Source organism: Sporothrix brasiliensis, assembly GCF_000820605.1.
Source record: "Sporothrix brasiliensis 5110 chromosome Unknown Cont18, whole genome shotgun sequence".
NCBI lineage: Eukaryota > Fungi > Ascomycota > Sordariomycetes > Ophiostomatales > Ophiostomataceae > Sporothrix > Sporothrix brasiliensis.
The window spans coordinates 168710-188706 of NW_024467137.1; the positions used below are offsets into that span (position 1 = coordinate 168710).

Sequence of the window (19997 nt, forward strand, 5' to 3'; positions counted from 1 at the left end):
ACCCTTGAAACTTTGACCTTTTGTTTCTTCTTTTCTTTACTTTCTCGCAGTTCTTTTCTTTCATGCCAAACCAGGAATGGAAAAGTGGGATGTATCCTGGCGACTGACGTGTGTCAACCACGACTGTTCCGTCCGAGAGGGTACCCTAAAGAATACATTTCAGGAACACAGCGCGAGAGCACAGAGCGAGAACACTCGCGAGGACATATTGACAACGCGCCATGCCTCTCATACCTGCCGCACAGGCACCCGCCACGGAGCTCAGCGACGATGAGGGCCTTGAATTGGCCGCCGGCACCGGCAGCAGCAGCAGCAGCAACCTCGACAACTCCCGTGTGCCGGCTATGTATCTGAGGCATCACGGCGATGAAATTCACCAGGCGCTTGATGTGCGAGTCAACCCATCAACGTACTCAGAGGAGCGTGGTCAAGTGGAGGTCCTGAAATTACCGTAGGTTCCTTTTGTACTGCTTCTTTGTCTTTTCTGGTGCCCCGTCTTATTTTCTATCCACCCCTTTATGTTTTAAATCGGTACCATTTCTCTACCTTACTCCCTCCTTCTCCCTCACCTTTGCTGTATCCCGCAGTTGTTCGTTGACACAGCCAACTCCACTTGGCGACCAAGCTCTGAAGTCATTCAGCTTCCACCTTTACCACTACTAACACTCTTCCCTCTCCCCGCTTTAGCAATGTTGAGGCCGCCCTAGCATGGTACCGAAAACAGTACACAGATGTCCCGTTTGACGTCTTCAATTGTTCATGGGATGACTTGTTCTGCCAAATAGCCCGTGCCCAAGGTGACCACGACGCCCGCAACGGACGCAAGGGCAGTGTCAGTTGGTTCAAGTATTTATGGCGCAAGGCTGGATCCAAGTCGGATGCCATCGAGCCCTGGCTGCATCTGATTCCGGACGAGTACGGCCTGTCTATTGTGCGCGGCGCCATCGGCATCGTCTTTCACATGGCCGAGAAATCTCATGAAAAAGAGCAATCCATCCTGGGGGGCTTCGAGACCATCACCGAAACCATCCACAATGCCATGAACAAGGGCGTCAGTTTCCAGCGCGAGCCCGAAATGCATGCCTGTTGCCAGGCACTGTACGACTGTCTGGTCGAAGGCATTGCAGACCTGATTTGGTCATTGAAACCAGAGCCAAAAGGTAAGTTCAAGTTGGGCGTGCCTTGAGAGTGGAGGGGAACACGTTTCTTTGTTCTAAAATTTGAACGCAACGGCAAACAAAATCAAAACAAAAACAAAAGAAGAAGATGAAAGGACAACAGACAAAGCACTTCCATTTACATGGACAATAAATGGCAGGCGGTGAACACACATGGAGCACACGGCAAATACACCGTGAACACATACAACCACGAAACGTAATAAATACTGACGCATGTCCTCATACAGGAAAAAACCTTCTTGAGAAGCTCAAAAACAGGCAGGAAAGACAGAAAAGTATCAACATTGAGGGCATGCTAAAAAAGGTCCAAAAGAAATCCTTGGAACTCGATCAGTGTGCCGAACGAATCCTTGCCCGTAACTCCAACGAGACACGCACCGGTGTTAGCCTCTTGCAGGTCGAAGCCTCAGTCACCCGGTCCATGCTTGTCGACGCCCAAGACCGCCAGGACCGCATGTTAGACATCAGCCAGCAGACCAACGACAACGTTCAGCTTGTCGGCCGCGACATAAAGTACCTCGGCGAAGCTGCCAACAAAGTTGTGCGGTACATGGTTGATGAAAACCGCACCCTTCGCGAACGCATCCAATTTTTGGGACAAGATCACAAGCAGGTCATTTCGGCGACGGAGTCGCAGAACGCGACCATTGCCTTTTTGGCTGAGACGGTGATCAGTGAGTTTCCCAATTACTCAGCTCTAGAATATAGCATTGCCATTGTCATTTGCTGCAATCTCACTAACACTGTCGTCCTCCCACCCGTCTCTCTCAGACCTCAACCGCAACCAACAATACCTCCTCGAGCAGCAGAGCGCCCTCGTTCGTGACGTCCGCCGGTCTCTGACACCCGTGCCCATGGACCAACCGAATGACATCATCATGTGGCCGACTCAGTTGTTGGACGACCTCGGCGTTTCTCTCAACATGGCCGATACCGATATGATGACTGTTAATCTATACGGCACCTCTTTCAATCCCAGAGCCCACGAACAGGCCCAGTCTTTGCTGGCCACCGACGAATTTTTACGATGGTACCAGAGCCGGCACTCAGGGATGCTGTTTGTCGACGGCAACGACGCCAGTGCCACCCGCAGTTTGATTTCGCCCATGTCGGTGATGTGCTCCTCGCTGTCCATCGTCTTCGAGAAGTCCGGCCAGAGTGGTGAGGCTTTTGTCCTTCGCTACTTTTGCAGTTTGCACAACTCGCAGGAAAGAGACGATGCCGAGCGCGACCGTGCCCGTGGACCGGTGGGCATGCTCCGTTCTCTCCTGGTCCAGCTCGTGGCGGCCCTCGTCAAGGAGGACCTGGCGCGAGGGGGTGGGGAGGGAGAGGACCCGATTCGGGAATACAACCTTGGCAGGTACAACCACGGACAACTCGCCGACTTCCGCGGTAGGCTGCGCGACGGCTACCTATGGGAACTGTACATTGTATTCATTGAGTTGCTAAAGTATGTGCCGAAGGACAGACCCGTCTACTGCATTGTCGACGGCGTCTCGTCTTTTGAGGACGACCGGTTCGGGGCCGACCTGGAGGATGTCGTTACCGACCTGATCCGGCTAGTCTCATATTCCGAGGCCAACTTGAAGCTGCTGTTTACGTGTCCCTACCGCAGCGTATATCTTGTGCCTACGGAGAGATTGATTCTACAGGGAGACTACCTGAGGCTCCAGCCGGGAGGCCGTGGAGGACTAGGACTGATCACAGAGTCGTCAGTGACGGGTCGTCTGCCACGATAAGGAGGGACGTTTGGAAATCCTTTTCGTGGATTATTTTCTCACCACACTTTATTTCATGTTCTTATGTTTTCTTCTTTTATGAAACGACAGGCGTTCTTGCTTCGTTTGGGCTTTGTGTTCAAGCTTTTCGTTTCCACATACTTATTTTGGCATACGATAATCAGCACCGCAGTCCCATATCAAAGTTTAAGCAGAATGGTGGGATACTAGGGCTGTCTAACGGGTACGATTAGCAATCATATGGCTTCGGATCGCTTGAGTTGAAGTCTCACTCTCATCGCTGATTATTATTATTATTATTATTGTGTTTTTTTTTTTTTTTTTTTGTAGTATGGATTTTTTCTGTGATAATTTTTGTATGTCGTTAATTGTTTTCAACAAATGTGAAGCTTTCGTTTACATCCCTGATGTTACCGTAAGAGCCTCTTCATGACGCACGAGGCTATCACGGCAAGGCCAGCAGGCGAGAGTTTCTAAAGTTGGCGGCCTGATTTTGTTATATGCTAGGTGCCTACAGGCACCTCTGTTTTGAAAGGCTTTCTTTGGGCAAAAGGAAGCCTGGTGTTCGTCGTCTGAATTGGTGACTGAAACGCGACAGTGGCTTCCGTTTTAAACGGCAATCGTCAACAGCTTTGTACAACAGAATTCCGTCCACCCAGGCTTTTCGTCCATGGCACATATAGCGACGACCAGGCATCAACTTTCGATGGGATCTATTGAAAAGATGGTGCCTTGGCATGACGGGTGACAAATGCTTGAATGGCAGCGTTACAGTGAACATAACGGCTACGATCTCTTTGGTGCGATTTCATCATCGCGCTGCGCCTTTTTAAGTGCCCTAAACAGTGACTGTTTCTTGTCCCTGTCTGTTCACTGTTGAACAGCAGCAAAATTTATTAGGAACATCACATCCCCGGCAGTTTGTGCCGGTTTTGCAGCGGCCCTTGACCATATTCAGATATCTGAGTCACGACCTTTCGCCGGAGGCACCTGCATTTTCAAAGTCGGGCTTTTCATGCACCAGGCAGACAACGATCATGGCCCTGGCCATCCACTGTAATACGACGTACGGAGCCAGCAGAGACGCACTGAAACAAGACAGTGCAGAACGGATAGCTGGCGACACCTGGAGAGAGCCAGTACCAGACCATAGACCAGTGAAAAAGTTGCATCGCCAAAGCACGAAATTCTGCTGCCTGAGCGCCTCATCGGTACATAAACCGTTCTTGACGACCTTGAATTCACGACGATATCAACAATCACCAAACATAATTCATCTTGAACGGCAAAACAAAAATTCTACTCACCCAGCGCCACCTCCCACCACCACCACCACCGCCCCCAATAATACTATGGCCCCTCCACCCCCACCTCCCGAGGTCTTTCAGTACACAATCGACCCGTCGCTGGAAGAATTCAACGTCACGCCCAAAGCGTGGATCGAGGCCAACAAGAAGCATTTCCACGGCATTGCCGTCTCCAATGTCGTGTTTGACGACCAGGACCGGGTGCTGCTGGTCCAGCGCGCCGCGCACGACTCGATGCCCAACCGGTGGGAGGTCACGGGCGGCGCCGCCGACGAGCCGGGCGACGACAAGTTCGAGCCCGTCGACGGCGCGCACCCGCGCAACACCATCCTGAGCGGCGCCGCCCGCGAGCTCTGGGAAGAGGCCGGGCTTGTCGCGACGCGCTTCACGCACCTCGTGCCGCAGCCGGCCGAGGCACCGCTGCGCGATGCCACGGAGGCGCCGCCACCGTACTTCAAGGACCATGCCGGGTACGTTTACACGAACCGGACCGGGACGGTGCTGTACCTGCGGTTCGCGTTCCATGTGCTGGTCCAGAGCACCGACAAGGTGACGCTGGACCCCGACGAGCACCAGGACTATGTGTGGGCGACCGAAGAGGAAGTGCGCAACGGCATGACGGCGGCGTACCGGGACATTCCGGCGACCGTGCCGGCGACGCGGGCGTACATCCTGGAGGCGTTCCGACTGCGGCGCCAGGCCAAGGAGCAGAAGCTGTGACCCGCCCCTTCAGTGTACGGATGCATTTCAGTTACGAGTTACGTCATGTCACAAAAAGATCTTTGGCAGGGGAGGAAAAAGTTTAATTTGCATTTTTCTTGAACTGTTTCAAGAAAAAATAGAAGGCTGATGCTGGACTGCCGATAGAGTTTCAAGTCATACGGAGGATGCACAGCAAGAGGTATCGATAGAAGTAGAGCCAAGAAGCAATTAAAAATTACAAATATAAATGAAGGATAGCGGCGCCGGTGCCCGGTTTGGTAAGCCCATGTTGAGAATGTAAAAAGGGGTAGAAGTGCTGGACAGTATGTCGAGCATATTGCATCGCATCATACTGGTTTGTGAAGTGACGTCCCGAGCAGTAGGAATACAAAAAAAAAAAAAAATAGAGACAAATCAGGTATAAAACTCCAAAACTGCCGTCTATGAGTTCCCAAAGGTGGAAGGAGGTGACTGAAAAATAAAAAGGTGGGAGATCAAAAATAAAAATGAGAATAGAAAAGGGTGACGATGACGTCCGCACTCATGTCGCGACGTTCAACCATCGAACCGTCGAGCGTCAAGAAGAAAAGTTGAGGTAGCGGCTCGTATCGTAAGTGTCGTCAGGCTCATATGCTTTGCTTTTTTTTTCTTTTATTTCTCTTGCAAAGTGATGCCACTGGTGGGCATCAATTCACCAAGTGACGCGTCACGTCACTTACAGAGAGAAAGCAATAGCGGCGACGGCAGCAGCAGCACCGACAAAGACGCGGGCATCCAGGGACGAAGCACCGGCCGTGACAACCGAGCTAGGGCCAGTGGTGGCACCGGTCGTGTGCGTGGCCGTCGTTGTCGTCGTGGGGTTCAGGGTTGGGCGGGTGTAGGTGTGCGAGCCGTTGCCAGGAGGCGTGAAGGTAACGGTGCCGGTGCCGAGGGGTGCGGTGCCCAGGGAAGTGGTGGACGTGGAGCACGGGACGGTGACGGTGGAAGTGTCAACATCGGTGACGGTGGTGTTGGCGCCAGCCATGGCCGAGCCGAAGGCAGCGGCGGCGAGGACGAACAGAGTCTGGGTCTTCATTGTGAATATGCGTGTGAAGAGCAGGTTGTTGAGTGTTGTGGGTAGTTTGGTGATGGTGAATTAGGTAAAGTAGATAACTTTGTGCAGGACGAAAGTCAAGAAACGATTGTTGATATAAACGAAGGACTGGTGGACAGCGAGTGTGATGTCTAGGAGTTGCCTAATTGTTTAGAGGTAAAAGGAGACCAGAGTGACGACGACTGGATGAGCCACAGGACGGGGAGGGTAGCGCTTCTTATACAGAGATTGGGCGGTCGGGAGATGCGAGAGACGAGAGACGAGGAGAGGACGGATGTACGAAGCAGTGAAGAGACGGGGTGTATGTCGTAGTCGCGTACTTCGCCAAACCTCACCCCCCCCCCCCCCCCCCCCCCCCCCCGGACCCCCAGAACACTCACCCATCGGTCCGTTCGCAATTCATACAGGTAGAGATGGTCACATAATACGGTGATTGTGCAAGAGAGTGCGGCCGTCGTCTTTCTCGCACAATCCACCCATGGCCATTTCGACTTACACGCCCCCCGGTGGCGAGAGCTTATCAACAAGGGAATGGCAGGCAGAGAAGGCCGAAGAAGGAAAGTGAGAAGCGAGAAAAGAGACAAGAGACAGGAAAGGCTGAAGGCCCCACTCACACCTTTTTCTACACTTACACGGTGATAGCAGGCTGGCAGGGAGCCCAAGGCGTGGGATGGTTGTCCTCCCGTATCCGCCTGCCTGCCAAACTGTCAGACTTTGTGTGCGTCACTCGCTGTTTGTGTTGCGTGCGAGAACCAGGCTGGTTCTCCGAAGGGTGTGCAGAGGGCGGCGCAGCAGGGTCCCCCGAGTGGCTCACGAGCGGGCCTTGCACTTCAGCAGAATACACTAAAAGCCACTAGATATTCTGCGCAACGTTCACTGGCCGCCGTTGACAGGACGCTAATGGCAGGTTTTTTTGGTGTCTCTATTTAAGATACAAACACGCGACCGGTTACCGCCGAATTTCCCGCCACTCGCTCGTTCTATGCTGCACTATCCCATCAGACGGTGCTTATTCGCACTCTTCTAAATTGGGAAACTAGCGAAGAGACGATCAGCGGCTTGGCTGCTTTTAATACGGGAACTCGCTCGACAGGGTCCTTCCAACGCAGACAGTACCCGGACGATACGAGAGGTTGAGAAAACTCTGCACGTAACTACACCCACTTGGGGTCGTCTTTGTTGGTGTCTTCTTTGTCACATCTTGGGAAGGAGGCGATCTCGGCGCTCTTCTGGCGGCTTTTTGGCACAGGCTTTTCTAGCGGCGGGCCATGCCTATCTGGCTCCGTAACATACGTCGTAATGCACGGTTGACGGTCCTCGGTTTTGCTTCCCTGCTTCAACTGTCGCTCAATGAGTGGTTCACTAATGTGTTACGATATGTTGGTATTGCTACTCGATTTTGGGTGTGGCTGGTGGAACCTTCTGGCGGATGCCACTATTTTCTCACTGACAACAGGCGGGCTGGCGGGTTGCCCGAAAGGAGCAGCGACCGCCTCTGCTTGCATGTCCCGCCACGGCCTTTTAGTGGGCGGCAGCCCTTTGCATGCAGAATGACGGTGTTTGTCGACTGTGTTTGTCGGCTGTGTTTTTTTCCTGTTCGGCGTTTTCGCCGTAGCGAAGAGGGTACAAAGGTACTTGTGACCTTGGCAGCCACCGCCACTAAAAATGGCGGTGTTGTCTATTTTTGTCTTCGTCCAAGAACAGGAAAAGGCAACTGCCAACTGGCCTAGCCCCGAACGCCACACCTCCACCGCTTCACCAGCAACGTTTCTTGCAAGAGCAGCAGAGTCACTCGCGACTCGTGAAAGTGGAATGCTCACATGAGGCCAACACACAAGGCCGACGAGGATGACCCAGGCCGGCCTGAGACCCTCGATTTTTTATCATGGCTAGAACAGAAAATAGAATTTCCCGACAAGGGCAGCAGAAATAGAAACAAAATACGGCAGTACAGACGATCTGTGTAAGGACTGAACCAAAGATCAGCCAGAGCTGTTGGGACGGAGCCAAGGACCTCACGATACAGCCATGCCACACCATACGGCCACTCGTAAGATACGTTACTGCAAACACCTGGTAGCATCGTATGCACGGAGCGGCGGCATGCAAATGTTGGTCCGAGTGGCCTTTGGCGAGCCAGGCGACAGCAACGAAAAGAATACAACGAAGAAAAAAAAAAAAAAGATAATGATGCCGCCGGGGAAGAGGCAGCAAACTGCACGAGAACCTGCCCAGAGGGGGAGTCGCAGCGACAGCCGTGACGGGAATACGAGGTCCTTCAAAGGCAAAACCGGGTTCAATGCCAATGGCAGCCCGGCACCCGCCGCCATGCTAGCAAGAAAAGATGGAAAATTCTCGTACCGCCACACGCAACGTTGTGTGGTTCTTTCTACACTGAAAGAGCCGCAACGTGCCTGAAAGGGCCCTACTCTGGTTATCGTCTAGTTTCTGAGTGGTCGTTTGGTCGTTTGGGTTTCCACACCGCATGGGTCAATCAATACAATACGACCGTGACAACTGCATGCAGCCACAAACCAGACAAGCCCGAGAATCCCCATCCAGCCACCCTTGATTTTGCCTGCCATTGTCTGTTAACTGCACCTTGTCTTGGCACACTTGCATGCATGTTTTCTCGTATTTTATCTTTGCTGTGTCTGCAGGCTGCCAGGTTAGCCTGAAGAGTCCGCGTCATGATGCACTTCGTCTTGCCCAAGCCTTCCACCAGCAAGCCAGACAAAGCACTCGGCATCGATTTCCTGTCCTCCGTTTTCGATCCAATCTCAGCTTTCGGCTCTACCAACCTGTGCAATGCTCTCTCGGACAGGTCTGAACGATTGACATTAAATAGACGAGCAATTCCTCTTCTGATGAGCACCGAACGTGAAGAAACGATGGACAAACTCGATAGTGAAAACCAATGGAAACCAGCAGTCAACATTCAGTTTGCTGCACGGCCCCCTCTGCACAGAACTCGCCGACAGAGATACGATACCCCCCGCCGAACACGACGGAACACGAAAGGCTGTCCAAGGGCAGGACCTTCAAGGCCCAAGAAGGATCTCTCATCATAACGCCGACACCGACACCGACAGAACGCCATCCAAGGTTCCAGGGTTTTTGTTTTCGGAGAAGGGTAGGAGGACAGACGCTTTGGCACTGACTGACCATCGTGAAGGACCTTTTTTCACAAAATTTTCAATTTGGCCGGACTTGGTCTGCTGTGGTCGTCGAAGGCGTCATGGCGAGCTATGACGAAAGTGAGGCCCAAACCTCCCTCTCGCTACGACGGAATATGGCCGCTTTGTTGTCACCCTGCCGACGTCACATCCTCTAGCCCTGTGCGAACCTGCTCATCCGCTGTCACTCTCGCGCTTTTCCCCAATCCCTACACACAGACGTTCATTGCCGTCTCCACTTACCCTGTCCGCTGTAGCCGATTTTCCTTGAAAATCCATCGTACGGTCACCAAAACGCTTGGCCCTTTCGATGCGACTTTTTTTTTGGCCTTGCTCAATACCACTCTGACTGCATCGTCGTCTGTCAATGACCTCGACGGTCTTTCGCTGCTTGCCCTCGTCTGACCATTGTAGAGTAGGATTTCTGCACTTCCGCAGTCCTGCATTGTGGGTATTCCCAGTGAGACTTTTGTTTTATTTGAACCGGCAGAACGATTACGTCCCACGTACTGTACGGCCATATCGCATCCACGACGTCACTGTCACTGTTGCGGTCTGAACAAGAGCGAGCCACGGATGACGCCCATCAGTTCAACGTAACTGGAGACGGCCGAACTGGTCTAACCCACAAGGACGATCCCGCGGCCGTCTGGCTGGTCTTAGGTCACAGGCAAGGCACCATGAAGGAGCCCGCTTCTCTTTTCTGATGAACTGGTCGCTTTTCTTATCTCTGGATTTGGTCACTCGAGCACTCTATCTGCGTCCTTTCTGTTATCATTCTGCATTATCGTCTCGTCGTCCCATTTTGGGCCTCGTTCTGCATGACACTCCCCGAGTTTGTATTCGGGCATAATGTGGTGGTTGTGTGGCTAATTGTCCGGGGCGAAGTGTGAATTAGGGGCCCCATCACGATGGCAAAACAAATGTCTCCATGATGTCGACTGGCTTTATGGGGCGCCGTCGTTTTGCCAGAGCAAATATCACCAGAAACACCGTCTTCAGCATGCCGCACACATTTTTACCCCTCCTCTCTCCTCCCTCGTCAATCTCGTATTACTGTGTTCATGTGGGAGAAAAACTTGGCATGGGGTCTCATGCTGCATCCGACTCAATCTGGACGTGGAGTGGTGCTTCTGCCATGCTCTTTTCTCGCAATGCAAGACCGGATGCCGGTAGACTGCTGGCGATTCGTATTTCCCCTCATCTTGGGCTCTGTTGGTTCCGTGCATTTGTCTTGTATACGAGGCGGGGGACAGGCGATTGGGAGAAGGAATACAGCCAAGTAGATGGAGTCACGATGGTGCCTGTACACACATGCAAGCTCACACGGCGGAACCCAAGAAGCCAGGGTGCCTTCGTTAGGCACGCGATGTGCAGAGAATCCGGCGTACGAGGCACTGACAGCTCGTACTCAGGAGCGACGAATTAGCTTTCCGGGCGTGCTATACGGCCGTTATTTGGTAATCGGGTTGGATGCCAACGATCATCGTTCGTCCTTTTGTGTGTCGATGGCCATTGTCCCATGACATTGGAAAAACGGCACAATGTCACGGAACGACATGGTCGTCCTCCGTTCATTTGAAAACGTAGCTCGTACGTCGTACCTCACCGAAGTGAAATTTCACCACCCAGCTGCCATTTTACGAGAGAATGGCAAGACGCCAACCCGCCGTCCACGTTGGCTGTGTGGTCGCTGTCTCGTAGCCTTGCAGCTGTCGTGTGAAGTTAGTGTGATATTTGTTGTGACTTTCATTTCGGCAGGATCCTTTCCTCGGTGGTTTTGACAGAAAACGCGTCGCACGCCGTGTTATGGGTACATCAAAACTTCTAGCTAACCAACACGCCACCGATTGGTATCTGTGCCTTTCGCTGTTGACAACACAAGATGCCCTGTTGACGAAATGTTTCGAATCTGCAAAATAAAATTAGAGGGCGTGCCGTTAAGGATGGTGATTGTTACTTTTGGCACCAAGAAAAGACACAAATCCACTAAACAGCCTTATCTTGACCCATGAAGAAGAAAAAAGAGGTGATGAAAATTTAAACACGCATCTCATTTTAAAATTGCATTTCGACGAGCGGTTAGGTTGGGCGGTGGTGCCAAGTGCACGCCATCATCAAATCAAAGCACGGGAGGTTTTTGGAGCGACCCCCACACCAGATGCAATTGGATAGGTTAAAGGAGGAAAGTGGTGTTCTGGCCGTTGCTCTTTGGTGACTGGTGCGAACCATACGTATGTTAGATCATCAAAAAAAACGTGCTGACGACAATACATCGTAAAAAGAAAATAAAGAAAGAGAGATGGCATTCAAGCCGCAGTAACCGAAATTGGCAACTTTGAGTTGCATTGTCAATGGCCCCTGAAACTCAGCTGAAAGCAGTGATAACATCTGCTGCGCAGAGTGCGACGGGACGACACCGAAAGGGACAGAAACTCATTGATAATCTTAACATCTGCTCATGTATATACCTCGCCGGCTCACCTCGCCCCTACATTACGAGCGATGCCCTCTCTTTACTGTACACCGCAATCTGTTCTTTGGTGCTTCTGATAGGTCTTTTATTTCTTCAATAGCGATAGACGGATCCACCCCAGCGAATAACGAAGATACCCCGTGGTAGATCCTGCCAAGTTGAAAACAGGCCACGCTCGATACACCCTGCCGAGGTCATAAGTGGCGTGCCAAGGGACGGGCCCTGGGTAAACGTGGCGTGCATTGTGTTTGTGAACTCGAGGTCGAGTACGGCGATGATTAGCCCCGTGGCCGGGTCGGCAAGTATATCGACCCTTGAGAGATCGGGACAAAAGATAGCATACGGCCCGTTGTCACCATGAAGATGGGCAGCGTAGTCGGGTAGATCCATGGCATGGCGTGAGAGGAGCCAGTCGCTCGCGGTTGCCATGGTGTGCTCCATGTCGATGTGGCTGCCCGTCTGGAAAGCAAAGAAGCCCTCGGCGTCCCATGTGCCTGGCAGGTTGATATTGCTCAAGCACAACTGCTGGCGCCGCAAGTGCGCGACGAAGGTCTTTGTACTCCTGTGCGCTCCGTAGTGGCCTTGTCGGCCACGAATTAGTTGGAAAGTCCGGGATGCCTGACAAGTGGACGTACATATCGTATGCCAACGGGCGCTGCGTGACGGCCCACGAGCCGTCGGCAGCCCTGGTAAGACGCCCGGTTTTATCAAAGCGAGCGCGATAAAGTTCGAGCCAAATGGCGGCCAGCTGTCGCAGGACCGAACGTTGCTTCGCCTCGTCCGCCTCGGATGTGGACGCCTCCCAACGGGTCCAAAAGGCGTTTAAACTCTCGCCCTCGACAAAGTACATAAAAATTTACGGATCCATGCCGCCCGGGCCTCGCTCTGAGTGACAGCCATAGACGTGCGGGACGGGTCCGATACGCTGCTCCTCAAGTACTGCATCCAGTGGACCTCGTTTTCGATCTTCTCGGACACGAGCACACTGGGCGAGTACCCGCGCTGCGGAACACGCAACGCAACGTATTTGGGCTCGGCTCCGTCTTGGATATGGAACGTTGGCACGACATTGTAAGAGCCTTTCGCTGTGGTGACAACCTCCACCGGGCGGCGATTGCCCATCTCGCGGCTGACCAACGATTCTAGCGACCAGATGTTTGAGGGCCTGAGCAATTGTTTTCGCTAGGTCTCATTGTCACGGATACAGTGCTCATTGAACAGATCGTCGTTTACAATGGGATAAAACGATGATTCAGACGGGCTTGGGTCAACCATATTGGAAGCATCGTATGCTCTATATGCTTGACATGACCAGGACTCGAGCATTGGATGATTCGAGGACTCGAGGACTCGAGGACTCGAGTGCCGTCGCACAGAAAGATCGGATGAATAAATTCGCGGAATATCTGTCGTCTCCGGCTGTGCCACCCGAGACACGTGACCATATTTTGTGATCACAAGATGCTGCTCTCTTGGTTGATATATCGCCGTACACGCCCGTCTGGACGCAGAAATAAATGTCAATGGAAGATAGAACCGAGACTTATTACAGTATGAAAGGTCTGCTACATGGTGGTATGGTCAGTGAAGTTGCACCCGCAATATTGGTGACAGGGTTAGGGGAACAAGGTAAACAGGCTGAAACTGCCATCCGACGTCAGAAGATGCAGCAGAGCTTTTTGAAAGACTGGACGGGCTGTAGCACTCCGGATTTCTTTGTGCAGGTGCTGGAGGACATTTCTCACAGAACGAGACCGGTTTGGGGCTCAGATGGCCTTGTGGTTTGTCGTCAATGTCTTATTTGCAGAATGGTGCTTAGCCGTTGCAGCCTGGCAGCGAGCCATCACGGGCGTCCATGAACCCGACTCTCCACGGGATGTTTCGCAAAGAGCACTTTCACGGTGAGACAATGCCTGGACTGCAATATAATTAACATCTGTCAGGAAGCCCATAGCAATCATCCGTCAGCATGAGTACACACACCGTACGTACCCACCATCTCTTTAGATGCAGTCCGCTGTTACACGGTACAGTGGTCTTTGAGTTCGTACAGTATGCTTGCCGTGCCGAAGATGACATAGGTGCTCGATTGCCGTGTTCTGGGATGTGGGAGGAATATCGGAGAAAAGGGTAAAGGGATGGTGTAGTGCGGACTGCTACAGGGCGGCTCAATATGCTCGGAGAATTGGATCGGATAATGAAAGGGGTCTTATATATTCTTGGATCTGCTAAGCCGTTTTGTTAGCACTAGTACTACATATATTGTCTGGAACGGGGAAGAAGAAGAAAATATCATGAAGAAGGAGTTTAGGAAGTAAGAAAAGAAATTAAGTTTTCAAAACACCAAGGTACCGTTCCTTGCAGAAACGCTACCCCGTCCAGCAAAGAAGAGTCCATGTTAATTTTGTATGCGTCCCACATGTCGAGATGGAAATTGTTCAAGTACTTGCAGCAGCTGGAAGACTTAGGATGTGCATCATCACCTACCACAGATTGGTGGACCTTCTCTAGGAACGCTTCTGTGGTAACCTTATCCATGATTCCAGCCACGTCTTCCATATTGGTCGTTTTTGGTCTTGGTAGGTACAGGTAATGGTCGGCCAGGGTAAGTTGGAATCGGTGATGGTCTACTGGGACAATCTTGGGGGTTGTTTTCTGTGCCTCGGCAAGTTGCTTTTTATAGATGGTGACCTGTTACCAAGGTTAATCTAATATCCAAAGCTACTATGCTCCCCAGCAACTCGGCTCCTGTGGCCGGTATAATTGCAATATAGTGGCGAAGTTGTAGATGGCAAGGAAATCGGAGAAGTTTGGGGAAAAGAGGAGTTATAAAACAGATGCCGACGCGAAACGCTCGGCCATGTGGAATGCTGATGGACGTCAGTTTTCTTCCATTGTTTCTATATATTGTTGCCGTGCCTTTGGGAAACGAGCAACCTTTGTCCCTCTATCTTGCTTCTGCAAATAAGCCTGCAAACACGTTTGCAAACGAACCCGCCTCAAGTCTTCTTCAACCTTAACGTTATCGTCAAAGTATAACAGTTACGGTCGACGCGACTAGGATGCTGTTCAAGCTGGTACAATTGATACTTGTTGGGCGGCTTGTCGCGGCCAGTGTCGAAGCAGCGGTTGTGACGAGTGCGAGTTCCTACACTGGTTGGGACTGGTGAGTTAAGTGTTTTACGACTTTGTATGCGAAGTGAAAACCAAAAACGAGGTAAACTTACGCAAACAAACACAGCTGCAAACCGATCTGTGCAAACGGCAACCGCAACTCCGACCTCCTGAGATCTAGGTGAGTGATTCCACACGTGCCTTCTTTCTCACCAGCCCGTATTGACTCCACCGGCTACTGCCAGGGGCGTCGCCCGGACTTGCGACAAGGACAACAGGCCTCAGGACCTAAACACGGGCCTTTTTGCGACCACGGGTTGCTCGCCCGGCGGCTCTTCGTACATGTGCGACAGCTACCAGCCGGTCCCCGTCGCGGACGATTTGTCGTACGGTTTTGCCATCCTAGTATCGGACAACCAGCGCGAAGACAATCCCAACTGTTGCAAATGCTACGAGGTGCAGTGGTTGTCGGGTGCAGCGGTCGGCAAAAAGATGATTGTACAAATTGTGACGCCCGGCGGCGCGGGCGGTAGTGTCGTAAAGGACGACTTGATTATTCTGACGCCCGGCGGCGGTCTTGGGTACTTTGACCAAGGCTGCCCACGGCAGTATGGAAGCCGTTACAACTGGTAAGTCGCGAACGGTGATGGGCGGTCGGTCTTTTGACGTTTTCGGAGGATGCCCAAGGGCGAAGCAATGACAGGAGTTAGCAAGGCCAACGAAACAGGGGAAACAAAACAAAGCAAGAGGAAAACAAGCGGCCGACGATGGGGGGGGGGAGGGGTGTGAAGAGATACTGCAACGTAGACTGAAAGAAGAAGCAGAGCAAAAACACATCAACAAGACAGGCAGACAACATCTAACAAGTACGATAGGGGTTCCGACTTTGGCGGCGTCACTGGTCGATCCAGCTGCGAGCAACTTCCGAGCAACCTCCAAGCTGGCTGCTACTGGCGATTCAACTGGGCTCGAGGCGACATTTCCGGCTGGAAAATTCAGTACCAGCAAGTTACTTGCCCGTCGCGTCTGACGAGAATTTCGGGCTGCGAAGCCAAGTATCCTTGAGGGAAACATAATACAAACGACAATATGATAATAAAGAAGGACAAGAACGGAGAAGATAGAGGTTCGCAACAGAAAATAAAGCAGTACAAGACAATAAAACATGGACGCGCTATTAGGCCCGTCGACGACAATATCAAAATATATCACCAACTAATAACCGGAAACGTGACCAGGAAAAAATTCAAAAATTCAAAAGCCAAAAGCCTCACCCTCACCAATGGCTGCAATAGTCTATGGACCATTGTTCCCCGCCTCTCTTCTCGAGGACCTCCTTCCTAGTTTCTCTCTTGCTCTGCCTTCCCTATCTGTAAACCTTTGCCCTCCTTCCACCTCTTTCCTCCTACTTCGGCTGTGCTCGAGACGCGTATCACCACCAGGGAGGAAGGAGCGTCCGGCGTGCACAGTCTGCACGCACGCCACCGCACGTAGAAGTACAACAAAATTGGAAGCCGCCCGCTTGGGAGCACGTATGCCTGCTATTGAACACCAAAATAGTGCTGGCAGCTACGAAGATACCCTGTTCCGTGGCACTCCGGCCCGCGCATCAAACTCATTGTCCCGGCCCTTGTCGTGGTCGTTCCTTCCGTTTTTGTCATGACATGATGCCATAAGCCAACCACGATGACGAGTCTGCACACGGAACAGGCCTGGTCCGGAGGCAGGAAACAAAACAATTGTGAAGAATTTTCACGAGGTGGTCACCTGCTCCCCCTGGTGCATGTTTTTGGCCCTGCTGTGTTAACAGGCGTGGCCATAATTTTCTGCCTCTCCTACCTAGTTCCCGCCCTCTTGTCGGTAACCCTCACAACCGTCACGACCACCTCCCTTCTCTTGTTACTTCTCTTGTCTTTGACAACTCCTACCTCCTCTTGCATCTTCGTATGTTGTGTAATATACGTCGTAATTTTTTTTTTTTTTTTACGTCTGTCAGCCCCCTTCTCTCGATTTGCTTTGCTCTCTTTTGCTCAGCAATTCGGAACACAACACATCTTCGCAGCTGACTCTTGTTGGTTTGCCTTTTGTTATTGTCCTACAGAATACCTCAAAATCATTTTTTGCATCTTTCTTTCCCTCCAACCTCCTATTGAGCACGGCCACCTTTTCATCACGATGCCGAAGTTGAACGGTGTCGGTCCCCACGAGACCACACCGGTGAACATCGATCCTGGAGGTGAACACATTCAAATACAAGATCTGTCCAGCAGCAACACGTCCCGCGAAGCGTCGTTGTCTCCGGAGCTCAGAGACTGTGATGTTCCAATTCCCAGCGTCGAGCACGTGTCGCCTAGCGACCGTATCGACCCAGCACCCCCCGTTCGTCGTCGTGCTCGTGCACTTACCTCGGCATCCATGATCTCCGGTCCTGGTACCCTTTCGGAGCTTGAGCGTGACAGCAGCACGGTTGCAGGGCAGAGCGAAACTCCGAGCCGAGACACACCGTCCACTATAATGCAAGTCCTTGAGAGCTCCTTCCAGCCCGAAGCGCCTGCCCCGTCTGCCGAGCGTCGTGCCACATCGACCTCAGACGGTCAAGTGGGCAACGAGAACGCACCGCCCAGTCTTTCTCCACAGGTCACAGTCATGGGTCCGTACGGACCTCAAACAATGTCGTCAAGACATATCATGCCAGCCCCATCGGGTGGTCACATGCGTTCAAGCAGCTCGTCGGCGACCGAGTATGGTCAACTGCATCACGGTCAGCAGTACATGCAGCCGAATCAAGCTGGTGGGCGTCGTCCCTCGTACAGCAACCAGACGTGGAGCGGTACCGAGCACCCCAATCCTCTGGTTCAACACCCCTACATGCAGGGCCCCGGTCCTGGTACCATGCTCAATGCTGGCATGCACGTCACCGGACGAGGCCACAACACGCTTCATGCTCGCAACCGTCACGCTCATGTGTGCGGAACTCATGGATACGGTCCAGACAACGGCAGTTTGTACCCTTTTCGTCGCGATAGTTCTTCCATGTCGCCAGGCACCTCGCGGTATGGGCCGCCACCTTACAACGGTCCTTTCCGCGGCTTCGGAGCACGAACTCCAGATGTTTTTGGGCCATTCATTGATGATATAGTTGGACCGGCGCAGCCGGTCATGTCACTCGGGCCATTTTACCCCCGCGGGCCAGAAGATGTTCCTGAAATCATGCGGGAGGGGAGCAATAGGTATGAGTGCAACAATGGTGGCATAATGTCGTCCGTACACCACCGCGATGGAACGCCTATTGCCGACTTGTCGCCTACTGTGGGACATTACGACCCGTTTTTCAACCAGTCGTCTGGAAGAGGTCCCATAGTCGAGATTCATGACGATCGCGTTGATCGTCCAAGAAACACCTCGGCCACACTCCTACCAGATCCATATAGAAACGGTTTTATGGGCCGTGCTGGTATTGTGAGTAACGGGCAGCTCCCTCCGCGGTCCAACAGCCATGGACACCATCCAGGTTCGCGTGGCAGCATGTTGCCCAGCTACAACACCAACAATTACACGAGCCCAAGCCCAGGCCATCTAGGCCCACATGGAAGCCTGTCGCCCAATGGCCGCGTCGGCGAGAATGCGTGTATTGACCCGCGCCTCCTGGCACTTAGTCCCGCGCCACAGAACAACAGCCCCATGGATGGTGCTCCCTTGCCTTCCGTGGAGCGGGCCCGCGTCCACGCCGCGAACCCAAACAACACTGCCCGGGCCTCTCCAGTCAGCCCTGCCAACCGTGCTGTTCGTGGCAACAGCCGCCTGGGTCAAGAGGTTGTTCTTGCTTCTGTCGAAGAGGACACGGACGACAAGGCCGATTCGGACGGTTCTGACAAGACCGTAAAGGCCACAAAGGACGAAGATGATGACAAAGAGTCCACCCCTCGTTCGTCCTCCAAGCGTGGTGGCCGCGACCGTGATGACAAGAATGGCGGTCCTGGCCCCAGTGGCTCTGGTCCAGGCCCAGGTGCAGGTGGTGCCGGCGCTGGTGCGAGCGGTTCTGCTCCCAGCAACAGCAATGCTTCCGACTCTCGGTATGGCAACAAATCTGACCAGAGTGGCAACTCGTCGACCAAAGGCCCCTTACCCGGCTACCGTGGACATAGCTCTGAAGGCTGTGGTGTTCATGCGCTCACAGCCGATGCCAATGTTGCCGGTGCTGCCCTTGTCCCCCAGGTCCAAATGGACGACGCAGCGAGTACCGAGTCGGGAAAAGAGTCAGGCGGTTCCGGGGGTGGTGCCGTCAGCGCTTCGAGCGCTGTCGTCGCCCAGACCGCGATTGAGCAGTGGGCCACGGACGACCACCTTGTCGTCACCGCCGGCTGCCCTGACCCGGAATCGCCTATGACGCGGCCGTTTTCGAACGTCGGCGGCGGACTCGCCGCCGACCCCTTCGTCGACCACCAACCCCGGCTAGACGAAGAAGAGTACCAGGAGCGCAAAGAGGCCTTTCTCCGTCGGATGAAACATCCCTTTTTCACATCCGATCTTCTCCAGTGCTGGCTGCCCTTGTCCAAAGATTCGGATTTTGCTCCGCTGGAGCGCGAGGTATACGGGGCCATGTCCCCCACTGTACGCTGCAAAGTCTTGCTCGAGGAACGGCGGATTTGCATGGGAAGGCGACCAAGTGCAAACTTCGACGTCGCCACAATCTACGACGAGACAATCTCCATGATTGCCCAACGCAAGCGAGAGAACCGGCATTACCTCGCCGTTCAGCGGTATGGCGACTATCTTGCTGCCATGGGAGAATGTGAGCGCGCCGGCACAGATATGGCTGGCATTTCAGAAGTCGTCGCACGTCGCGGCACCCACGCGGCTGACTACCTTCGGCAGGAAGGTTATCATCTCGACATTTACCGCGGTGACCTCGATGGCGAGCTGCGAGCGGAATACACCTTGAATCCAGACCACGAAATGCATATGCGAAACATGTTCCAACTGCGGAACAATGGCAACTACCTCGGCGCATTCGGCACACGGCTCGTTCGCAAGCTTGAAGTCTCCACCGAGCCTGGCGAGAGGTATCAATTTCGATGGTGATTTTGCCAGCAACCTTTGACCTCCTTCTAGACCGAGCCTGGGTGGGCGGCGATGATGTCTGTGGGTTTGGTGACCGAGGACAGTTGTCCGTCTATCGATGCACGCAACTCGACCTCCCCTTCTGGTT

At 52.9% G+C, this 19997-nt stretch overlaps 7 protein-coding genes across 7 annotated transcripts; 5 read left to right on the plus strand and 2 right to left on the minus strand.

The window, feature by feature from the left end:
- Nucleotides 1–221: 221 nt before the first annotated feature.
- SPBR_01910 (uncharacterized protein) lies at nucleotides 222–1186 on the plus strand (the record flags this gene model as incomplete). The annotated part of the gene is made up of 2 exons (XM_040760220.1): nucleotides 222–451; nucleotides 688–1186. The coding sequence occupies 2 exons, from the start codon at nucleotides 222–224 to the stop codon at nucleotides 1184–1186; spliced, it is 729 nt and encodes a 242-aa protein (XP_040619017.1).
- A 416-nt stretch (nucleotides 1187–1602) lies between these two features.
- SPBR_01742 (uncharacterized protein) lies at nucleotides 1603–2920 on the plus strand (the record flags this gene model as incomplete). The annotated part of the gene is made up of 2 exons (XM_040760052.1): nucleotides 1603–1855; nucleotides 1953–2920. The coding sequence occupies 2 exons, from the start codon at nucleotides 1603–1605 to the stop codon at nucleotides 2918–2920; spliced, it is 1221 nt and encodes a 406-aa protein (XP_040619018.1).
- Nucleotides 2921–4272: 1352 nt separating this feature from the next.
- Nucleotides 4273–4947, plus strand: SPBR_02030 (uncharacterized protein; the record flags this gene model as incomplete). The annotated part of the gene is made up of 1 exon (XM_040760339.1): nucleotides 4273–4947. The coding sequence occupies one exon, from the start codon at nucleotides 4273–4275 to the stop codon at nucleotides 4945–4947; it is 675 nt and encodes a 224-aa protein (XP_040619019.1).
- Nucleotides 4948–5644: 697 nt separating this feature from the next.
- On the minus strand, nucleotides 5645–6004 carry SPBR_02129 (uncharacterized protein; the record flags this gene model as incomplete). Its single annotated transcript, XM_040760436.1, has 1 exon — nucleotides 5645–6004. The coding sequence occupies one exon, from the start codon at nucleotides 6002–6004 to the stop codon at nucleotides 5645–5647; it is 360 nt and encodes a 119-aa protein (XP_040619020.1).
- Nucleotides 6005–11767: 5763 nt separating this feature from the next.
- Nucleotides 11768–12524, minus strand: SPBR_01994 (uncharacterized protein; the record flags this gene model as incomplete). The annotated part of the gene is made up of 2 exons (XM_040760303.1): nucleotides 11768–12236; nucleotides 12310–12524. The coding sequence occupies 2 exons, from the start codon at nucleotides 12522–12524 to the stop codon at nucleotides 11768–11770; spliced, it is 684 nt and encodes a 227-aa protein (XP_040619021.1).
- A 2212-nt stretch (nucleotides 12525–14736) lies between these two features.
- On the plus strand, nucleotides 14737–15421 carry SPBR_02026 (uncharacterized protein; the record flags this gene model as incomplete). Its single annotated transcript, XM_040760335.1, has 3 exons — nucleotides 14737–14840; nucleotides 14916–14969; nucleotides 15034–15421. The coding sequence occupies 3 exons, from the start codon at nucleotides 14737–14739 to the stop codon at nucleotides 15419–15421; spliced, it is 546 nt and encodes a 181-aa protein (XP_040619022.1).
- A 1542-nt stretch (nucleotides 15422–16963) lies between these two features.
- SPBR_01303 (uncharacterized protein) lies at nucleotides 16964–19870 on the plus strand (the record flags this gene model as incomplete). Its single annotated transcript, XM_040759614.1, has 1 exon — nucleotides 16964–19870. One exon carries the CDS (start codon nucleotides 16964–16966, stop codon nucleotides 19868–19870), a length of 2907 nt encoding a protein of 968 aa, XP_040619023.1.
- Between the last annotated feature and the right edge of the window lie 127 nt (nucleotides 19871–19997).